This window comes from Scyliorhinus canicula, chromosome 7 (genome assembly GCF_902713615.1).
Source record: "Scyliorhinus canicula chromosome 7, sScyCan1.1, whole genome shotgun sequence".
Lineage (NCBI taxonomy): Eukaryota > Metazoa > Chordata > Chondrichthyes > Carcharhiniformes > Scyliorhinidae > Scyliorhinus > Scyliorhinus canicula.
The window spans coordinates 113256813-113274213 of NC_052152.1; the positions used below are offsets into that span (position 1 = coordinate 113256813).

Genomic DNA, 17401 nt, shown 5'->3' on the forward strand with positions numbered 1-17401 from the left:
TTATCGAGTTCTTTGAGAAGGTGACTGAACAGGTAGACGAGGGTAGAGCAGTTGATGTGGTGTATATGGATTTCAGTAAAGCGTTTGATAAGGTTCCCCACGGTCGGCTATTGCAGAAAATACGGAGTCTGGAGATTGAGGGTGATTTAGAGATGTGGATCAGAAATTGGCTAGTTGAAAGAAGACAGAGAGTGGTAGTTGATGGGAAATGTTCAGAATGGAGTTCAGTTACGAGTGGCGTACCACAAGGATCTGTTCTGGGGCCGTTGCTGTTTGTCATTTTTATAAATGACCTAGAGGAGGGTGCAGAAGGATGGGTGAGTAAATTTGCAGACGACACTAAAGTCGGTGGAGTTGTAGACAGTGCGGAAGGATGTTGCAGGTTACAGCGGGACATAGATAAGCTGCAGAGCTGGGCTGAGAGGTGGCAAATGGAGTTTAATGTGGAGAAGTGTGAGGTGATTCACTTTGGAAAGAATAACAGGAATGCGGAATATTTGGCTAATGGTAAAATTCTTGGTAGTGTGGATGAGCAGAGGGATCTCGGTGTCCATGTACATAGATCCCTGAAAGTTGCCACCCAGGTTGATAGGGTTGGGAAGAAGGCCTATGGTGTGTTGGCCTTTATTGGTAGAGGGATTGAGTTCCGGAGCCATGAGGTCATGTTGCAGTTGTACAAAACTCTAGTACGGCCGCATTTGGAGTATTGCGTACAGTTCTGGTCGCCTCATTATAGGAAGGACGTGGAAGCTTTGGAACGGGTGCAGAGGAGATTTACCAGGATGTTGCCTGGTATGGAGGGAAAATCTTATGAGGAAAGGCTGATGGACTTGAGGTTGTTTTCGTTAGAGAGAAGAAGGTTAAGAGGTGACTTAATAGAGGCATACAAAATGATCAGAGGGTTAGATAGGGTGGACAGCGAGAGCCTTCTCCCGCGGATGGAGGTGGCCAGCACGAGGGGACATAGCCTTAAATTGAGGGGTAATAGATATAGGACAGAGGTCAGAGGTGGGTTTTTTACGCAAAGAGTGGTGAGGCCGTGGAATGCCCTACCTGCAACAGTAGTGAACTCGCCAACATTGAGGGCATTTAAAAGTTTATTGGATAAGCATATGGATGATAAGGGCATAGTGTAGGTTAGATGGCCTTTAGTTTTTTTCCATGTCGGTGCAACATCGAGGGCCGAAGGGCCTGTACTGCGCTGTATCGTTCTATGTTCTAAGTTAACAGGTTTGAATTCACTGTGAGGTTTAGTGGTTCCTGAAAAGGGGGGGGTCATTAAACTTTCTCATTAAGGAAGTAAATGTTTGTATCACAGCCAGGATATTAGGGTACTTCCATCTCTCACAGGCTCAAACCGCTTTCAACTGACTTGAGAGCATGAGAGAAGAACACCCGAGTGTGAGAGAGAAGAGAAAAACATCCACATTGAAGCAGCAAAATGCTTAACCTTCATATAAAACAAAATACTGCAGAAAGTGCTGGAAAAACACAGCAGGTCAGGCAGCATCTGTGGAGAGAGAAACAGAGTGCGGTGGTCTCATGGCCTAATGGATAAGGCATCTGACTTCAGTATAATCATGTAACCAGAATATAAAGGTGCTCTGATGGCTCTGTGACTAGCACTGCTGCCTCACAGAGCCAGGGACCCAGGTTCAATTCAAGTCTTGGATGTGTGGAGTTTGCATGTTCTCCCCGTGTCTGCGTGGGTTTCCTCTGGGTGCTCCGGTTTCCTCCCACAGTCCAAAGACACACAGGTTAGGTGGTGTTGCTGCCCTCTACTGGTTTCAGCTGACGGATCAGACAAATAGGACTCAACACAAACTTGATTCAATACAACTTTATTTCACTCACAAAGACTTTAGTTATGTGCTTATTTGGACAGTCATACAAGTCTCAAGACTCATAACCTGAATTTAAAATACTACATAATAGAGAGAACTGGCCAGGCCCGCACTGGAGGGTGTGCACTGCTTTGAGTTTCCAAACTCAGGGGGTGGGATTCTCTGTTTCTCGACGGCGTCAACACGGCCTTAGGATCAGCAATTCTGGCCCCTATAGGGGGCCAGCATGGCACTGGAGTGACCCTCGCCACCCCAGCTGCTGATCCCGGCGTCAACTGGGTGCTGCAGGGTCCAGTTGACGCATGAGCAGTGGCACCGGTGCCAACGCGTGCATGCGCAATGGCTCACTTCTCCGCTCCGGCCCCGATGCAACATGGCGTAGGGCTAAAGGGGCTGGTGCGGAAGAAAGGAGGCCCCCAGCCCGAGAGGCTGGCCGGCCGATCGGTGGGCCCCAACTGTGAGCCAGGCCACAAAGGAGGCCCCCCCCCGAGGATTCGATCCCCCCCCCCCCCCCCCCCGCCATGCCGAGGTCCAGCCGGCTGAGAGAAGATTAGAACGCCCCCTGCGGGACTCGGGTTTTTTTTACTGTGGCCGCTCGACACACCCCGGGTGGAGAATCGACAGGGGGGGCCACGTAGAACGGCCCCCGACCGGCGCCACGCCAACAACACCAGCACCAATGGCGCCGATTCTCCAGCCTGGCCCCGGGCTAAGAGAATCCCACCCAGGGTCTCGTCTTGAGAACGTTGATTTCAGGTTATTGCAGCTGAAATCTCAGAAGCCTTTTTTTAAAGGTTTTTAGTTCTTAGTTTATAGTTCATTCTTATAAACAATCCTTTGGCATATAGGCATCATTCACCCAGAGAGAGCCTCGTATTCACTTTTTCAACGCAGTGTTACCCGTGAAAAGTCCAGTTGCAAAATGTTGTTCTCCGTTTCCCATAAAACTAATTTTTCTGAGCTGCAGTCTTCACACACAAGTCATGGCACAATATTAGCCATTTCTCTACTCAGTAGTGGATTGGCCATGCTAAATTGTCTTTTGTGTCCAAATTTGTGCAGGTTAGGTGGGGTTACGGGGAAAAGGCAGGTGGGTGAGCCCAGGAAGGTGCTCTTTCAGAGGGTCAGTCCAGATTCGATGGGCCAAATGGCTTCCTTCTGCACTGTAGGCATCCTACGTCTGTGTCTATCCCTCCCCTCCCTCTGTCAGGACGAGGTAATTAAACCACCACCTCTCATTTTGCTGTGGGAGATGTGACAGCCAGTGTCTGATCAGCCAAGGCCAAGGAATGAAACAAATTCATCAATACAGGCGGGAAATTTTCTGGAAAATGCTATCAACAGATATGATGTGCAAAAATGAGACTTATATTGTCTATTTTGTCTGGTCCCACTTAATAGACCTAAATCAACATTTTCAACTACCTTGCGTGTTTTGGGAGTGAATCCCCTTCCGGTTCAAAGTCACCTTTGTGGCAAACAGGTAAAGATCATAAAATGTGACATGATAGCACATAGCTTAAGGAGTTTATGATTGGGAACTTGATCTTGGTCAGCAACACAAAATAGACAATTACAATCTGATCTGATTCACCTTCCGACGCCACCCCCCTCCCGACGCCACCATCGAGGAGGGGGGGACACCACCCCTCCTCGAATATTTGCATTGATTGCCACCAGGTTTGGGGAGGTGGGGGGGGGGGGGAACCATTCAAATGACGTCAGCCACATACCCCTTCTGATCTCACTGCCTTGCTGCTGTATAAACCTGATCATCAGAACAGATGAGAGGGATATGTGCAAGAAGGCATGGATCTTTTTTAACAATCCAGATTGAGACCTGCGAGATCACAGGTTGCACAGCAGACAAGTGTGACAATTATTGCGTTATGTTCCTTTACTGGCCAGATGCTTGTGTAAGAGTCCATTACAATAGTGACTACACTTCAAAAATACTTACTTGGCTGTGAAGTGTTTTGGGATGGCCCATACAAATACATATCTTACTTCTTCTGAAAACATGAACATTTCTACTAAAATGTGAACTTTTTGTATGAATAGGATCCCATTAGCCAATTTGCAGAAGCTTCTTTGTGCGAAAGGACATTTCTCGAAGGCAGCAGGATATTTTGTGTTCCTCCTGAATTCAGTGCAGTGTGTTGTGGTTTCCAGCAGGGGGCCCTGCTGCACACCTATCCATTCTATAACACGACTTCTGGAAGACAAACCTTTGGTTTCAGTCTTGGGAGAACTAGTATTAAAAACTTAAAACAATGCATCTCATAACTGTCTGTCTGTAGCCAGATAAACTAATTACCTGCACGGGATGGGAGGTTTACGGCGAGTTCTCTGGCAGAGATAAATCCAATTTGAGTTCCAAAGTTATTTCCATCCCGATTGTATGAAAAGAACATGTCCGGATGGCAGGTGGTGCAAAGGGTCACTTCCCCACATTCACTGCTTGTGGAATCATCACTTATGTTTTCAGAGAGAATCCCTCCACGTTCCAGTAAAACTCTTCGGAAGAAAAAGTTCAACATTTTGTACAATGCTTCCCTCCTGCATTCCCCATTTTAAAAATAGCCATATTAAATATTTTTGTATGTATTCTCATCTTAGATCATTCAAGCAATAAAATCAGAAAAAAAACCTCTGACAAAGCTTTTCTACTTTAGAAGGTCATCTGAAGTGGTAACAAATTGCAGTTTCTACATTTACCTTGTGGCACGTCTAAGGTCAATAGATGGAAGGGGAGAGTTGGCCCCTTTCACACAGCTGGTATCGATCTTCATAAACTCTCCAGCTGCCTCTTGGTGAAGTGTGAAACAACATGGGCCTATACAAGGACCCATCACCACCAGGATATCTCTTGCACTGCAGCCAAATTCAGTCATCATCACGCTCACTGTAGCCATAGCAACCCCTGCCAGCGTACCCTTCCACCCTGAGAGGAATGAGCAAACACCATGCCAGTTAATTAGAACAAATACCAGGTTGGCGAGGGGAGGTGATCAGAGGGTGGGGAGGGAATGGGAATAGAGCGGATGATTGGAAAGTGGGGGAGTGAATTGTAATGGAAGGAAATGTTCATTAAAAATTCACCAGGCAGCAGGTGACCATTCATGAAGACATTTTGTGTCAAATATAATCATCTTTTTGTTCAGACGCCATCTATGAAAACAGAGGGCGTGATCTAATGGCCTCGTTGCTGGGTGTGAAAATAAGCGGGCTGGTTAGATAGTGAAAGAGGCCAAAATCGAAATCCGGTGGGGTGGGCTGGTGTGCCTTTCCGCTGATGAGGTGGGGGGATGGGGAGTGTGTTCTGGGTGCCAAGTGATTGGTATTGATTCTCTGTCCAGGAGCCACAGCTGTGCAGGCCATCCCATACAGCCCAATCTCACCAGAACCAAATCCTGGCATCCACATGTTCCACTGATGCTCAAGATGCAGTTGAACATTCTTGACTTCTAGCGTGTTTAACCTGCGGTGACATTCCAGTTACATGTAGCACTCACCACACCAATACCAAAAGCATTAGCAATCTGCAAAAGCATTTCTTCAGCGGTGTTAGCAGCTGGCCCTTTTGGGACAGCGTCTTCTTGCTCCAAACCGGATTGCCTTCTGAACTCAAACGTCCCTCTGAGCCCGGTTTTCCAGGACCCAGGAAACTTGGAAAAAATTGTCCTTCTTTCCGGCTACAGAAAAGAGGTAAACAGAAACAGCAGCCTCCAGGCATCTGCAGCCACCAGCAGGAGCAAGCTGCAAACACAACCTTCAAATATTTTAGTTTATTGACAGTATCAAAAGTACAGAGTCTTCTGTACTTTGTGTTGGTACCAATATGGAACGGTATTTACTGGCTAGTGTAATTTGTGGAAAGTTACATCATTCATTTTCAAATCTTTGTTACCGCTGAGTGTTTAATAAACAAAATATTCCCAAGTGGCTGCAGGTTGCGTGTGCTCTGTGCTCCTTGCTTTTGGGTGCAAAACTGCTTGAAGACCCAGTGTTTTGTTTGCTGCTGCCTTTTCTGAAGGCTGGAATGAAGCAAAGGAAGGCTGTGGACAATCCTACTACCGGTCTGAAAAAGGGGCCGGGAGTTTTCTCATTCCTTTACTATGCTTTGTGTTACTGTGGCTTTCAGGTCCTCACTGTTCCTGTTTTGCAATTCTACGACTGGAAGCTGACAGAGGGGGAGAGAAAGAAGGAAGACTGCCTGCTACTGCAATGCCTGGGGCTGTGTTTCTGCTTGCAGCTTGAGAATGTGATATCATGTCCAGAACTTTGTCGGAAAAATGATCTGTCCATCAATGTGTGACTTATCAGTGTTTCTGCTTGCAGCTGCCTCTTCTGCTTCTTTGACCTGGAATGAGGTATAGGAGGATTTTGGCTGGCAGCAATCAGGCTGAATATAGAGGAGGGTTTGCTTTTTCAGTTTGTTGCTATCTTCGTTGGAACATTTTGTTTCTTGACTTTTGACTGTTTATTGACTTATGTCTGGAACTGTGTCACTTGTTGATGTCTCCTGTGTTCCTGTGGCCCAGCCCTGGAACTAGGTGGTGTCGGGAGATCAGATGCTGGTACTGCAGGAGAGGAGGGGAGGTGGCCTGATTCGACTGAGCAACTCGAAGGTTGTATCGGGATGCCTTTGTGGACTGTGGGTGACTTTTTGTGTTAGTGCTGTCTGCTGCTCCCAATTTAGGAGCCGTGCAAGTTGGTGGAGTTTTTTCATTTCCTTTTGTAATGTTGGTGTTTTCTGTTTAACCGGTGGGGAATTTTATGCTTGATATTGTGTTATTGCTGTTTATTGTTTCTCGCCTAGTGGCTGTGTGCTTGCCAGTTGCAGCCCCTCCTGCTTCTGTAGCCTGGGGTTTGGCCAGTTACCCGTGGTGAGGGGGAGAGATGTTCTGTCTCTCCCTTCCGCCTTGCTACATGGCAACATTTGGTGCCCTTCCACTGTTGTGGGGCTGCTGGTGGGGCCTGGGTGTAGTGGGCTGGGTGGGGTGGTGTGGGGGGGTGGGGAGTGTGGGCTGCTTCAGGTGCTGGTGGCTTAGTTTTCTTATTGATCGTTTATTGGTTTTGTTGATGGTGTAAAGTTGGTATTTTCATTGTACTGTGACCTGTTTTGTGATTTGTGTGTTTGCTCTGTAATATGTCTTGCCTTTTGTAGTATGACATTGTTCTGGGACTGAACTGTGCCCTCTCTTGGGAGGGGAGGGGTGTTTTCTCTCTCTCTTCCGCCGTGCCTCACGTCAGTGTGTCCTTTTCCAGTGGACAGTGCTGCTCATTTACACATGTGCACACAGGCATGCGCATGCAAACATTCATTCATATACTCCTTCACATACGCACACTCTCGTCGACATGCACGCACTACACGCATGCATTCCTATACTTTTTGTTGATTGTTTACTGTGTTTTGTCCATGGTGTACAGTGGGTAATTCAGTGCATTGCTGTTTGCTCTGTATTCCAATTATTTTTTTTACATTATGGATTTATTATTAAACTAAACTATATCCAAGTGGAGTTCCATGGGTACACTTGCCACGAAGCAGGGGGTTGTTACTGCCTAGCATCCCAAGCATCTGTGAGGCCTGGACACTTTGCCTGAACTCCGGAGGAAGCAACACCATAGAGGCAGCAGCCAACATTTCAACACCCAAGAGCTGGACCACAGCTCTGGCGACATCCTGCAACCAATGGGTGTTTGTGGGACCGAGGGAGGGAACAAGCACCTGGTCCAGATAACATTACCAGCGGGTGTCTGGGATACTGGATCTGGGGTCCGGTGCCCAGGGGCCCCTGCTGTGGCCGGGTGGGTTACATGTGCAGGGTGTGTTGGATGGCACCATGAGTGAAGGAAGGGGATGTGAGGGTGGAGGACACCTGGGGGACCCGCCGGTCCTGGGTGGAAGCCATAGCTGATTGTCTGTCCCTCACCCTCTCCAATTCTTTACAGATCTCACATGATGGATGCTATTGTGGACCCCGCGGAAGCTGCCCTCACAGTGACATTGGCAGGACAGGTGGCCAGATGCTGGAGAAGGCAGTGGCAGCAGCATTGACCTTGGCTCGAGGCTGTGCCATGTGCATGGGCACACCCACACTCTGAGGATGTGACCGTCCATCAGGCCAGGGAGGGACCCAGAGTGGGAGGCCAGCAACAGCCCAAAATGTACAAGCATATTTGGTCTTTCAAACTGAAGTCGGACAGTATGTGCTGCAGGAGGCTCCACCTCAACAAGGCGTTGGTGTGGCACATGTGCCATGTCCTCGCGGACCTGGCGCCACTTGGTAGAGTATGCCGGCTCCCGGTGGCTGTCAAGGTCACCGTAGCCCTGAACTTCTGCGCCTCGGTTTCAGTCTAGGCACAAGCGGGGACTTGTGTGGCGTTTCCAAATCAACAGCCAACAAGTGAAGCTTGCCCGGGCAGCTGACTGTATAAACTTTGACCTGGACCAAGTCCAACAGGATGCCCGGGCAGCAGGATGCTCCGCTTTCGCCTGGATGCCCAGGTCCACGCGGTAGTGGATGGCACGCATTTTGCCTTGTGCACACCGGACGGTCTGGGAGTGCCCTACATCAACAGGAAGGGGTTCCACTCCCTGAACGTCCAGCTTGTGGGTGACCTCCACATGAAGTTCATGCACGTGTGTGCACGCTTCCCAGGGAGTGTGCACAACAGCTACATCCTGGGACACTTGGAGATCCCTGGCATCTTCGAGGGACACCACAGGGCGCCCTGATGGCTCCTGGAGCATAAGAGGTACCCACTTGTGTCTTGGCTAATGATGCCAGCACAAAAACAGGTGGCCAATGCAGAGACCCGACATAACGAGACCTGATATAACGAGACCCATGTGGCCACCATGCGCTCACGTTATTGAGCGGTGCATCAGAATGCTCAAAATATGGTTCCAATGCCTCGGCCACTTTTGTGGTGCACTGCAGTACACCCCCCCAGAGGGCCGCCCGCTTTGTGGCGGCCTGCAGTGCTCTGCACAACTTGGCACAGCAGCAGGACGGTGTGCTGGAGCTGGAGGAGGAGGGACATGTGTCCACCTCAGAGGAGGAGGAGCAGGAACAGGTAGGGCTGGAGGACAGGTCCGGGGAGGCCCCGCGGGATCATACAGAAGATGGAGGAGAAGTGGTGAGTGTCCGGAATGCCTGGAGGACCAGGGAGGCCATCATTCTCGCCCGCTTCCAATAGGACATGGCTTCGTCCGTCATCGCACCCCCACCCCATCCCACCCGTGAGCCCCCTCAACCATGCGCCACCCCCCCCCCCCACCAGTGTTCTTCAATGTACTTCGCCCCCCGTGCTGCACCGCTACGTCTAGATGTGTCTCCAGAATACACATTAGAGACAGGGGAAGACTGCTGTTTACTGCAACCAGAGGCCTTTGATTCTCTTGGCGGGTGCCCTCAGGAGAGGCTGGGGCAGGAGGGCATCTGCCAACTTGGCAGTGGCACATGCCTCGTTGTGCCAACCTGTTCTGTGTGCTAACTCTGAGACATGCCATTGTTGAGAGGGTGTTTGGTCTTGGGAGAGCTGGTGACCACCATCGCCTCCCTGTCGTGGGGCTCTGCGAGTCACCTTGGGGTGGAAGGGCAGCTGGACTGAGCTCTGGATGCTCCTACTTCACCTGGCTCTGCCAGCTCTGGTGGCTCCCCTATGTCTGCACCATGGTGTGAGGCCCTCCGCAAAGCTCCTCTGTGATCGGACCATGCTTTGCTAATGTTGCCAATGTCCACCTGCACATGGGACACGGTCCTCAGTGACCAGGACATGCTCTGGAATGCTTCAGAAATGCACACCTGAGACTGGGACATGCTCAATAGCACCTTGGAAAGATTCGCCTGCATCAAGGACACATTGGGGACATGCTGTCTAGGTCCTCAGCCATGGCCGTCACTGACTGAGCCATGCCTTGGACACCACAATTCATTGCTACTGACATTGTGTTTCAGACTCTCTTCTGCAGTCTCCACCCGAGAAGTGTTGGCCTCGGTGCCACGCATTGCCGGCACAATCTCCTGCACCCTTAGGCTTTGGGTCTCCTCCAATTAGCTATGGGCCTTCTGGAGTGTCGCTGACGTCCCCTTTGAATCTCACAGCCGCACCCTATCAACTGCATCAGCTCCGGGTAAACCTGGTCAAGAGGCTCAGCACCTGACTGGGCTCAGCTGGGTTCTGAGATTCTGCAGACCTCCGACTGTTGTCTCCCTTGGACATTCCTGTCTCTACCTGATGTGCATTGGCAACTGAGAGGTGCTCACCAGAATGTGCCGCTGACACCTGTCCACTATTGTCGCCAACCGAGGTGTGTCTCTCTGCGTTGGTGGAAGGTGGGGATGACAGCTGTGATGCCCTGATGATGGCATTCACGGAGCTCTCCTCTGAGGTGTTCCCTTGGACAGCAGGTCATCATGCTGGCATGAACAACTCACGTGTGACAGATCATCATGGGGGCTTGGCCGATGGATACTTACCTCTGCATCGTAGGCCAATCTCAACGTCAGTGACTGATCTGTCCTCGGCCACTCCTACGACGTCCAGGGCTTGTTCCCCATAAGGGATGAGGACCGCCAGGTCCGGCAAGCTGGCGTCCGTCTGGGCCCTTTCCCACCAATTGTGCGCCAACGTCTCTTACAGGGGCACAGAGGGGGACATTGTGTGCCGAAAGCTGCATGGTTTGCGGGTGGGCAGGCGGGGCATGGTGGGGAATATGCATGGGCAGCACTGCCGGGCATGGATGCGGTGTGTTTGTGGTTGCCATGGTTTGCTGGTGCACCGTCGCGGCATTGTGCTGGGGATGTGTTCCAAGGTGCAGAGTCGCTGGGGAAGAGGTTGCCAGGCGCCGGTGATGGGATGTCCCTCTGTAACCTGCAACATCCTTCGCACTGTCTACAACTCCACCGACTTTAGTGTCGTCTGCAAATTTACTCACCCATCCTTCTGCGCCCTCCTCTAGGTCATTTATAAAAATGACAAACAGCAACGGCCCCAGAACAGATCCTTGTGGTACGCCACTCGTAACTGAACTCCATTCTGAACATTTCCCATCAACTACCACTCTCTGTCTTCTTTCAACTAGCCAATTTCTGATCCACATCTCTAAATCACCCTCAATTCCCAGACTCCGTATTTTCTGCAATAGCCGACCGTGGGGAACCTTATCAAACGCTTTACTGAAATCCATATACACCACATCAACTGCTCTACCCTCGTCTACCTGTTCAGTCACCTTCTCAAAGAACTCGATAAGGTTTGTGAGGCATGACCTACCCTTCACAAAACCATGCTGACTATCCCAAATCATATTATTCCTATCTAGATGATTATAAATCGTATCTTTTATAATCCTCTCCAAGACTTTACCCACCACAGACGTTAGGCTCACCGACCTATAGTTACCGGGGTTATCTCTACTCCCCTTCTTGAACAAAGGGACCACATTTGCTATCCTCCAGTCCTCTGGCACTATTCCTGTAGCCAATGATGACCTAAAAACCAAAGCCAAAGGCTCAGCAATCTCTTCCCTGGCTTCCCAGAGAATCCTAGGATAAATCCCATCTGGCCCCGGGGACTTATCTATTTTCACCTTGTCCAGAATTGCCAACACTTCTTCCCTACGCACCTCAATGCCATCTATTCTAATAGCCTGGGTCTCAGCATTCTCCTCCACAATATTATCTTTTTCTTGAGTGAATACTGACGAAAAGTATTCATTTAGTATCTCGCTTATCTCCTCAGCCTCCACACACAACTTACCACCACTGTCCTTGACTGGCCCTACTCTTACCCTAGTCATTCTTTTATTCCTGACATACCTATAGAAAGCTTTTGGGTTTTCCTTGATCCTACCTGCCAAAGACTTCTCATGTCCCCTCCTTGCTCGTCTCAGCTCTCTCTTTAGATCCTTCCTCGCTTCCTTGTAACTATCAAGCGCCCCAACTGAAACTTCACGCCTCATCTTCACATAGGCCTCCTTCTTCCTCTGAACAAGAGATTCCACTTCTTTAGTAAACCACGGTTCCCTCGCTCGACCCCTTCCTCCCTGCCTGACTGGTACGTACTTATCAAGAACATGCAATAGCTGTTCCTTGAACAAGCTCCACATATCCAGTGTGCCCAACTCTTGCAGCCTACTTCTCCAACCAACACATCCTAAGTCATGTCTAATGGCATCATAATTGCCCTTCCCCCAGCTATAACTCTTGCCCTGCGGGGTATACTTATCCCTTTCCATCACTAACGTAAAGGTCACCGAATTGTGGTCACTGTTTCCAAAGTGCTCACCTACCTCCAGATCTAACACCTGGCCTGGTTCATTACCCAAAACCAAATCCAATGTGGCCTCGCCTCTTGTTGGCCTGTCAACATATTGTGTCAGGAAACCCTCCTGCACACATTGTACAAAGAATGACCCATCTAATGTACTCGAACTATATCTTTTCCAGTCAATATTTGGAAAGTTAAAGTCTCCCATAACAACTACCCTGTTACTTTCGCTCTTTTCCAGAATCATCTTCACCATCCTTTCCTCTACATCCCTAGAACTATTAGGTGGCCTATAGAAAACTCCCAACAGGGTGACCTCTCCTTTCCTGTTTCTAACCTCAGCCCATACTACCTCAGAAGAAGAGTCCCCATCTAGCATCCTTTCCGCCACCGTAATACTGTCCTTGACTAGCAGCGCCACACCTCCCCCTCTTTTGCCCCCTTCTCTGAGCTTACTAAAACACCTAAACCCCGGAACCTGCAACAACCATTCCTGTCCCTGCTCTATCAATATCTCTGAAATGGCCACAACATCGAAGTCCCAGGTACCAACCCATGCTGCCAGTTCCCCTACCTTATTTCGTATACTCCTGGCATTGAAGTAGACACACTTCAAACCACCTACCTGAACACTGGCACCCTCCTGCGAAGTCAAATCTGTGCTCCTGACCTCTATACTCTCCATCTCCCGTACCCCAAAACTACAATCCAGGTTCCCATACCCCTGCTGAATTAGTTTAAACCCCCCCAAAGAGCACTAACAAATCTCCCCCCCAGGATATTGGTGCCCCTCAGGTTCAGATGTAGACCATCCTGTCTATAGAGGTCCCACCTTCCCCAGAAAGAGCCCCAGTTATCCAGAAATCTGAATCCCTCCCGCCTGCACCATCCCTGTAGCCACGTGTTTAATTGCTCTCTCTCCCTATTCCTCATCTCACTATCACGTGGCACGGGCAACAACCCAGAGATAACAACTCTGTTTGTTCTCGCTCTGAGCTTCCCTCCTAGCTCCCTAAAGGCTTGCCTGACATCCTTGTCCCCTTTCCTACCTATGTCGTTAGTGCCAATGTGGACTATGACTTGTGGCTGCTCCCCCTCCCCCTTAAGGACCCGGAAAACACGATCCGAGACATCACGTACCCTTGCATCTGGGAGGCAACATACCAAACGTGAGTCTCTCTCGCTCCCACAAAATCTCCTATCTGTGGCCCTGACTATTGAGTCCCCAATTACTAATGTTCTACTCCTTTCCCCCCTTCCCTTCTGAGCAACAGGGACAGACTCCGTGCCAGAGGCCCGTACCCCATGGCTTACCCCTGGTAAGTCGTCCCCCCCACAAGTATCCAAAACGGTATACTTGTTACTCAGGGGAACGACCGCAGGGGGTCCCTGCACTGACTGCTTCTTCCCAGTCCCTCTTACAGTTACCCATCTATCTCCAGTCTTTGGTGTAACTACTTCCCTGAAGCTCCTATCTATGACCCCCTCTGCCTCCCGAATGATCCGAAGTTCATCCAGCTCAAGCTCCAGGTCCCTAACACGGTTTTTGAGGAGCTGGAGTTGGGTGCACTGCCCACAGATGAAATCAGCAGGGACACTGACGGCGTCCCTCACCTCAAACATTCTGCAGGAGGAGCATTGCACTGCCTTCCCTGACATCACCTCTAGATTTAAAAAAAAACAAGAAAAAGAAAAAGAAAGGAAGAGCTTACCTGATATTACCTCAAACCCTGCTCCCGCTGAAAGATAAGCAAATTTACCTTCACTCACTCACCTTCATGACAGGCCCCTGCTCCCGCTTCCCAACCACCGTGGGGTGGGGGGGTTGGTTAGAGGAGGAGGTAGGGTGGGAAACACTCACGAAGTGTTTCGGGTTTAACTGTCACTTGCCAACAGTCCCTCCACAAACCACCTTCAACTTAGGCTGACCGCACTGCAAGTATGCAAATTTCCCCAGAACAGCTGATCAGTAGCTCTGCTCTGCTGCCCTCTGCATATGGATGAAAATGGAATAGTGTAGGTCAGATAGGCTTCAGATGGTTTCACAGGTCGGCGCAACATCGAGGGCCGAAGGGCCCGTACTGCGCTGTAATGTTCTATGTTCTAACTGAGATTCAAAGATTTTTGTAAGGCAAGAAATTCCAGGGTTACAGAACCAAGGCAGCAGACAGAACTAAGACACAGATTTGCCATTATCTAATTGAGTGGCAGGTAGACTCCGGGGCTCAATGGCCCACTCCTGTTCTTTAGTTCATGCTCTACACAGCCGCTGCTGTAATGCAAGACTATTGTTTCTCAATGAGTATTGAAAAGAAACCCAACGGGAAAGCCTCGTGTGTCCCCGCTGGTTTGGAGCTGGAATGATAGCCACAGAACAATTCAGTAGGTGAGGTGAATGTATAACATAAATTCACACTGTATATCACTGTGTCCCTGTGGGCTCCATCTGTGAGCCGTTGCACGGCTCTGCCCACAGGGGGAGATGAGGAACATGTACAGGGCTCCGCCCTTGGCTCCGCCCACAACTGGAAGTATAAAGTGCTGCGGTCTTGCGAGCTTGCCTTCAGTTCAGCTAGTCGCAGGCAGGCTCAGTTGTAAGTCGATTAAAGCCACAGTTTACTTCAACTCGTGTCTCTGAGTGAATTGATGGTAAAAAATATAGGGACTGGTCTAGAATTAATACAGAGCTTGAAGGTGCTAGGGTCTATGCAGACGTGAAAGCCTGTTGGATTCTCCGGCCCCCCAGCCGCGCAGTTCTCGGCAGCAGGAGGCTCTGTGTCGTTCGCAAGTGGCGGGATTCTCTGCCCCTGCTGCTTGTCAGTGGGTTTTCCCATTTAAGCCACCCCACGCTGCCAGGAAACCAACCAACATTTCACCCTCGTGGCAGTGTGTCCGCACAGAGGTGCAAGTTTAGACATTAGACGCGATAATGAAAGAGCAACATCTGACTCCTGACAGAGAAAGGTTCCAGATGGGGATCAGCACTTGGAATTAAGAATCACAGGACATGGAATTTATAACTTATCAGTACCTGCATGAGCTACTCCACATACTTGCTGGACAGAATCAGCAAACAATAGAGGAATGCAATCTGCTCCTGGCGCTGCTATGGTAACGCCTTTCCAATTTGTTACAATTCCATCATAGTATTCAGGCTCCAGTTTACCCAAAGTCCAGACGGTGTTTCCATGGCTTACCTGTTACCAAGTGAGCAAAGGTAATAAGCACATCGCAACCAACATCTCAGTGCATATACAACATTAAACAGCAGAAGTTAAGATTCCAGTTGGATCACTAAATTTCTATTTACGATGAAGAGTGACTCTCACAGTTACAATGCCCGATAGTGATGGGGGAAAACAGCAGATTTAACTTTAATATAATGATAGAAACCGCTTACTGGGGCCTTTTGATATTGCGTTGATTAATTCTTCTGCTCACATCAGTGAGGAAGTGTTTATTGTCTGAATTGGGCCTAAATTGAACATTATGCCATTTTATCAGCCTAAGATAAGAGCTATTTTGTGGGGTAGAGGTCAGTGCCTGATCTGCATAGGCATTTAAACCACTGAGAAACTGGTCAAGGTTTTCACTTTGGACAGCACTGTGCAGAGGCCCCATTTTAACCCCAGATTGTCAAATTAGCTTGGAATAGTTAGAGTAGCTGACCACCAACAGACAATAAGTACATTTTGAAGTGTAGTTACTGTTGTAATGTTGGAAAGGTGGTAGCCAATTTGTGCACAGGAAGCTCCCACAAACAGCAATGTGGCCAGATAATTTGTTTTTGTGATGCTGATAGAGGGATAAAAGTGCCATGGGATGGCCATGTGAGGTGGCAGATGGTACCTCAGTTTAGTTCCTCTTCCAAAAGGCAACACTGAAAGGATGGAACTCTCTCAGTGCCAGTGTAGATCAGTGTGCTCTGGCCCTTTGCTCTGACTCAGAGCCAAGGCTGCTCCAACTGAACGTGCAGTACCTTAGAGCTGGAGAGAGTTGGCGTGTTTTTTCCGGTTTTAAGTGATAACTGCAGGTTGGTCTATCATCTTGCTGTTACTCTCCTCACGTAGACTTAAGCAGCGTGGAACTGGTAAGGTCCAGATAGGCAAATTGCATCAAGGCAGTGGATTGGTGTCCAAGGTTTGCCTGAATTATTGCAATGCAGCCCAAGACTAATTTAATTTTGCCCTCAGGCTGATCCATCCCCAGTGCTGTTGCTGTACATTGTCAGAATTATGCCAGGCATGCAGTTCTGATTCTGTGGGGGGTCACCCAGCTCCACAGCCAGTCTCCTGGTTCCCCCCCCCAACTCGGCAGCAAATGGTCGCGCCTTTGCGTGTCCAACCTCCTTTCTCTCTCATTAGCCCTGGCGCCTGTTTCCCGATTTTTAGAAGCCCAAGTGAACCTCCCCGTCAGGAATTCCCCCTGGTGGAGCCGGAAGATTGCGGAAGTACCGGGGAATACTGAGTCAGGCCCGCTAAGATATGTAAACTGCATTAACTATATGTGCGTTCCGGAACACGTTGTCAGCGCTATCGAGGCATCGGAGAATTAAGATGTGGCGTGAACCCGGCGTCCGCTACAATTTCGGTGTTGGGACAAATTTTCCGCCCAATCGTGTATTGTGATTCCGGCATCGGCTGTTGGAGAATCCCACCCGCTATCTTTCTCACCGCTCAAGAATTTTGGCACTCTTGCAATTCTGGCCTCTTGAATGTCACGAGTTTCATCGCTCCACCAACTGAGCTGTGGCTGGGACTTCTGGGGCGAAATTCTCCGACCCCACGCAGGGTCGGAGAATCGGCCGGCGGCGGCGTTATTCCCGCTCCCACCGGGTTTTTAATTCTCCGAGCGGCCAAAAACCAGCGTTGTGCAAATCCCGCCGGCAGCCTCTGAGAACAGCTGGCGCCGGCGGGATTTCATTTAATTTTTACTGTCAACAAATCTCCGACGTGGCCACGGGTCACGTCGGCGAAAATCACGGTAGGTTTCTAATGGCGTCAACCATTGATGATGGTTGACGCCGTTCAGTTACCAATATCGATTGCGGGGGGGAGGAGGAGAGTACCGGCGTTTGTGTGGGGGGTGGTGGGGAGAGAGTACCGCCGTTTGTGGGGTGGTGGTGGGGGGGAGAGAGAGTACCGGCGTTTGTGGGGTGGTGGTGGGGAGAGAGTACCGGCGTTTGTGGGGTGGTGGTGGGGAGAGAGTACCGGCGTTTGTGGGGGGGTGGTGGGGGGGGAGAGAGAGTACCGCCGTTTTTGGGGGGGGGA

At 49.8% G+C, this 17401-nt stretch overlaps 1 protein-coding gene across 1 annotated transcript in view; it reads right to left on the bottom strand.

Annotated features, from left to right (window-relative positions):
* Positions 1-3728: 3728 nt before the first annotated feature.
* The window catches only part of LOC119969286 (purine nucleoside phosphorylase LACC1-like), a 190105-nt gene continuing 176432 nt past the window's right edge, over positions 3729-17401 (bottom strand). The window contains exons 7-10 of the mRNA XM_038802703.1: positions 15163-15328; positions 4563-4788; positions 4162-4361; positions 3729-4059 (exon numbers count right to left, since the gene is read on the bottom strand). Coding sequence (XP_038658631.1) covers positions 4046-4059; positions 4162-4361; positions 4563-4788; positions 15163-15328 — 606 coding nt within the window. The 3' untranslated portion in view covers positions 3729-4045. The remainder of the gene's footprint in view (positions 4060-4161; positions 4362-4562; positions 4789-15162; positions 15329-17401) is intronic.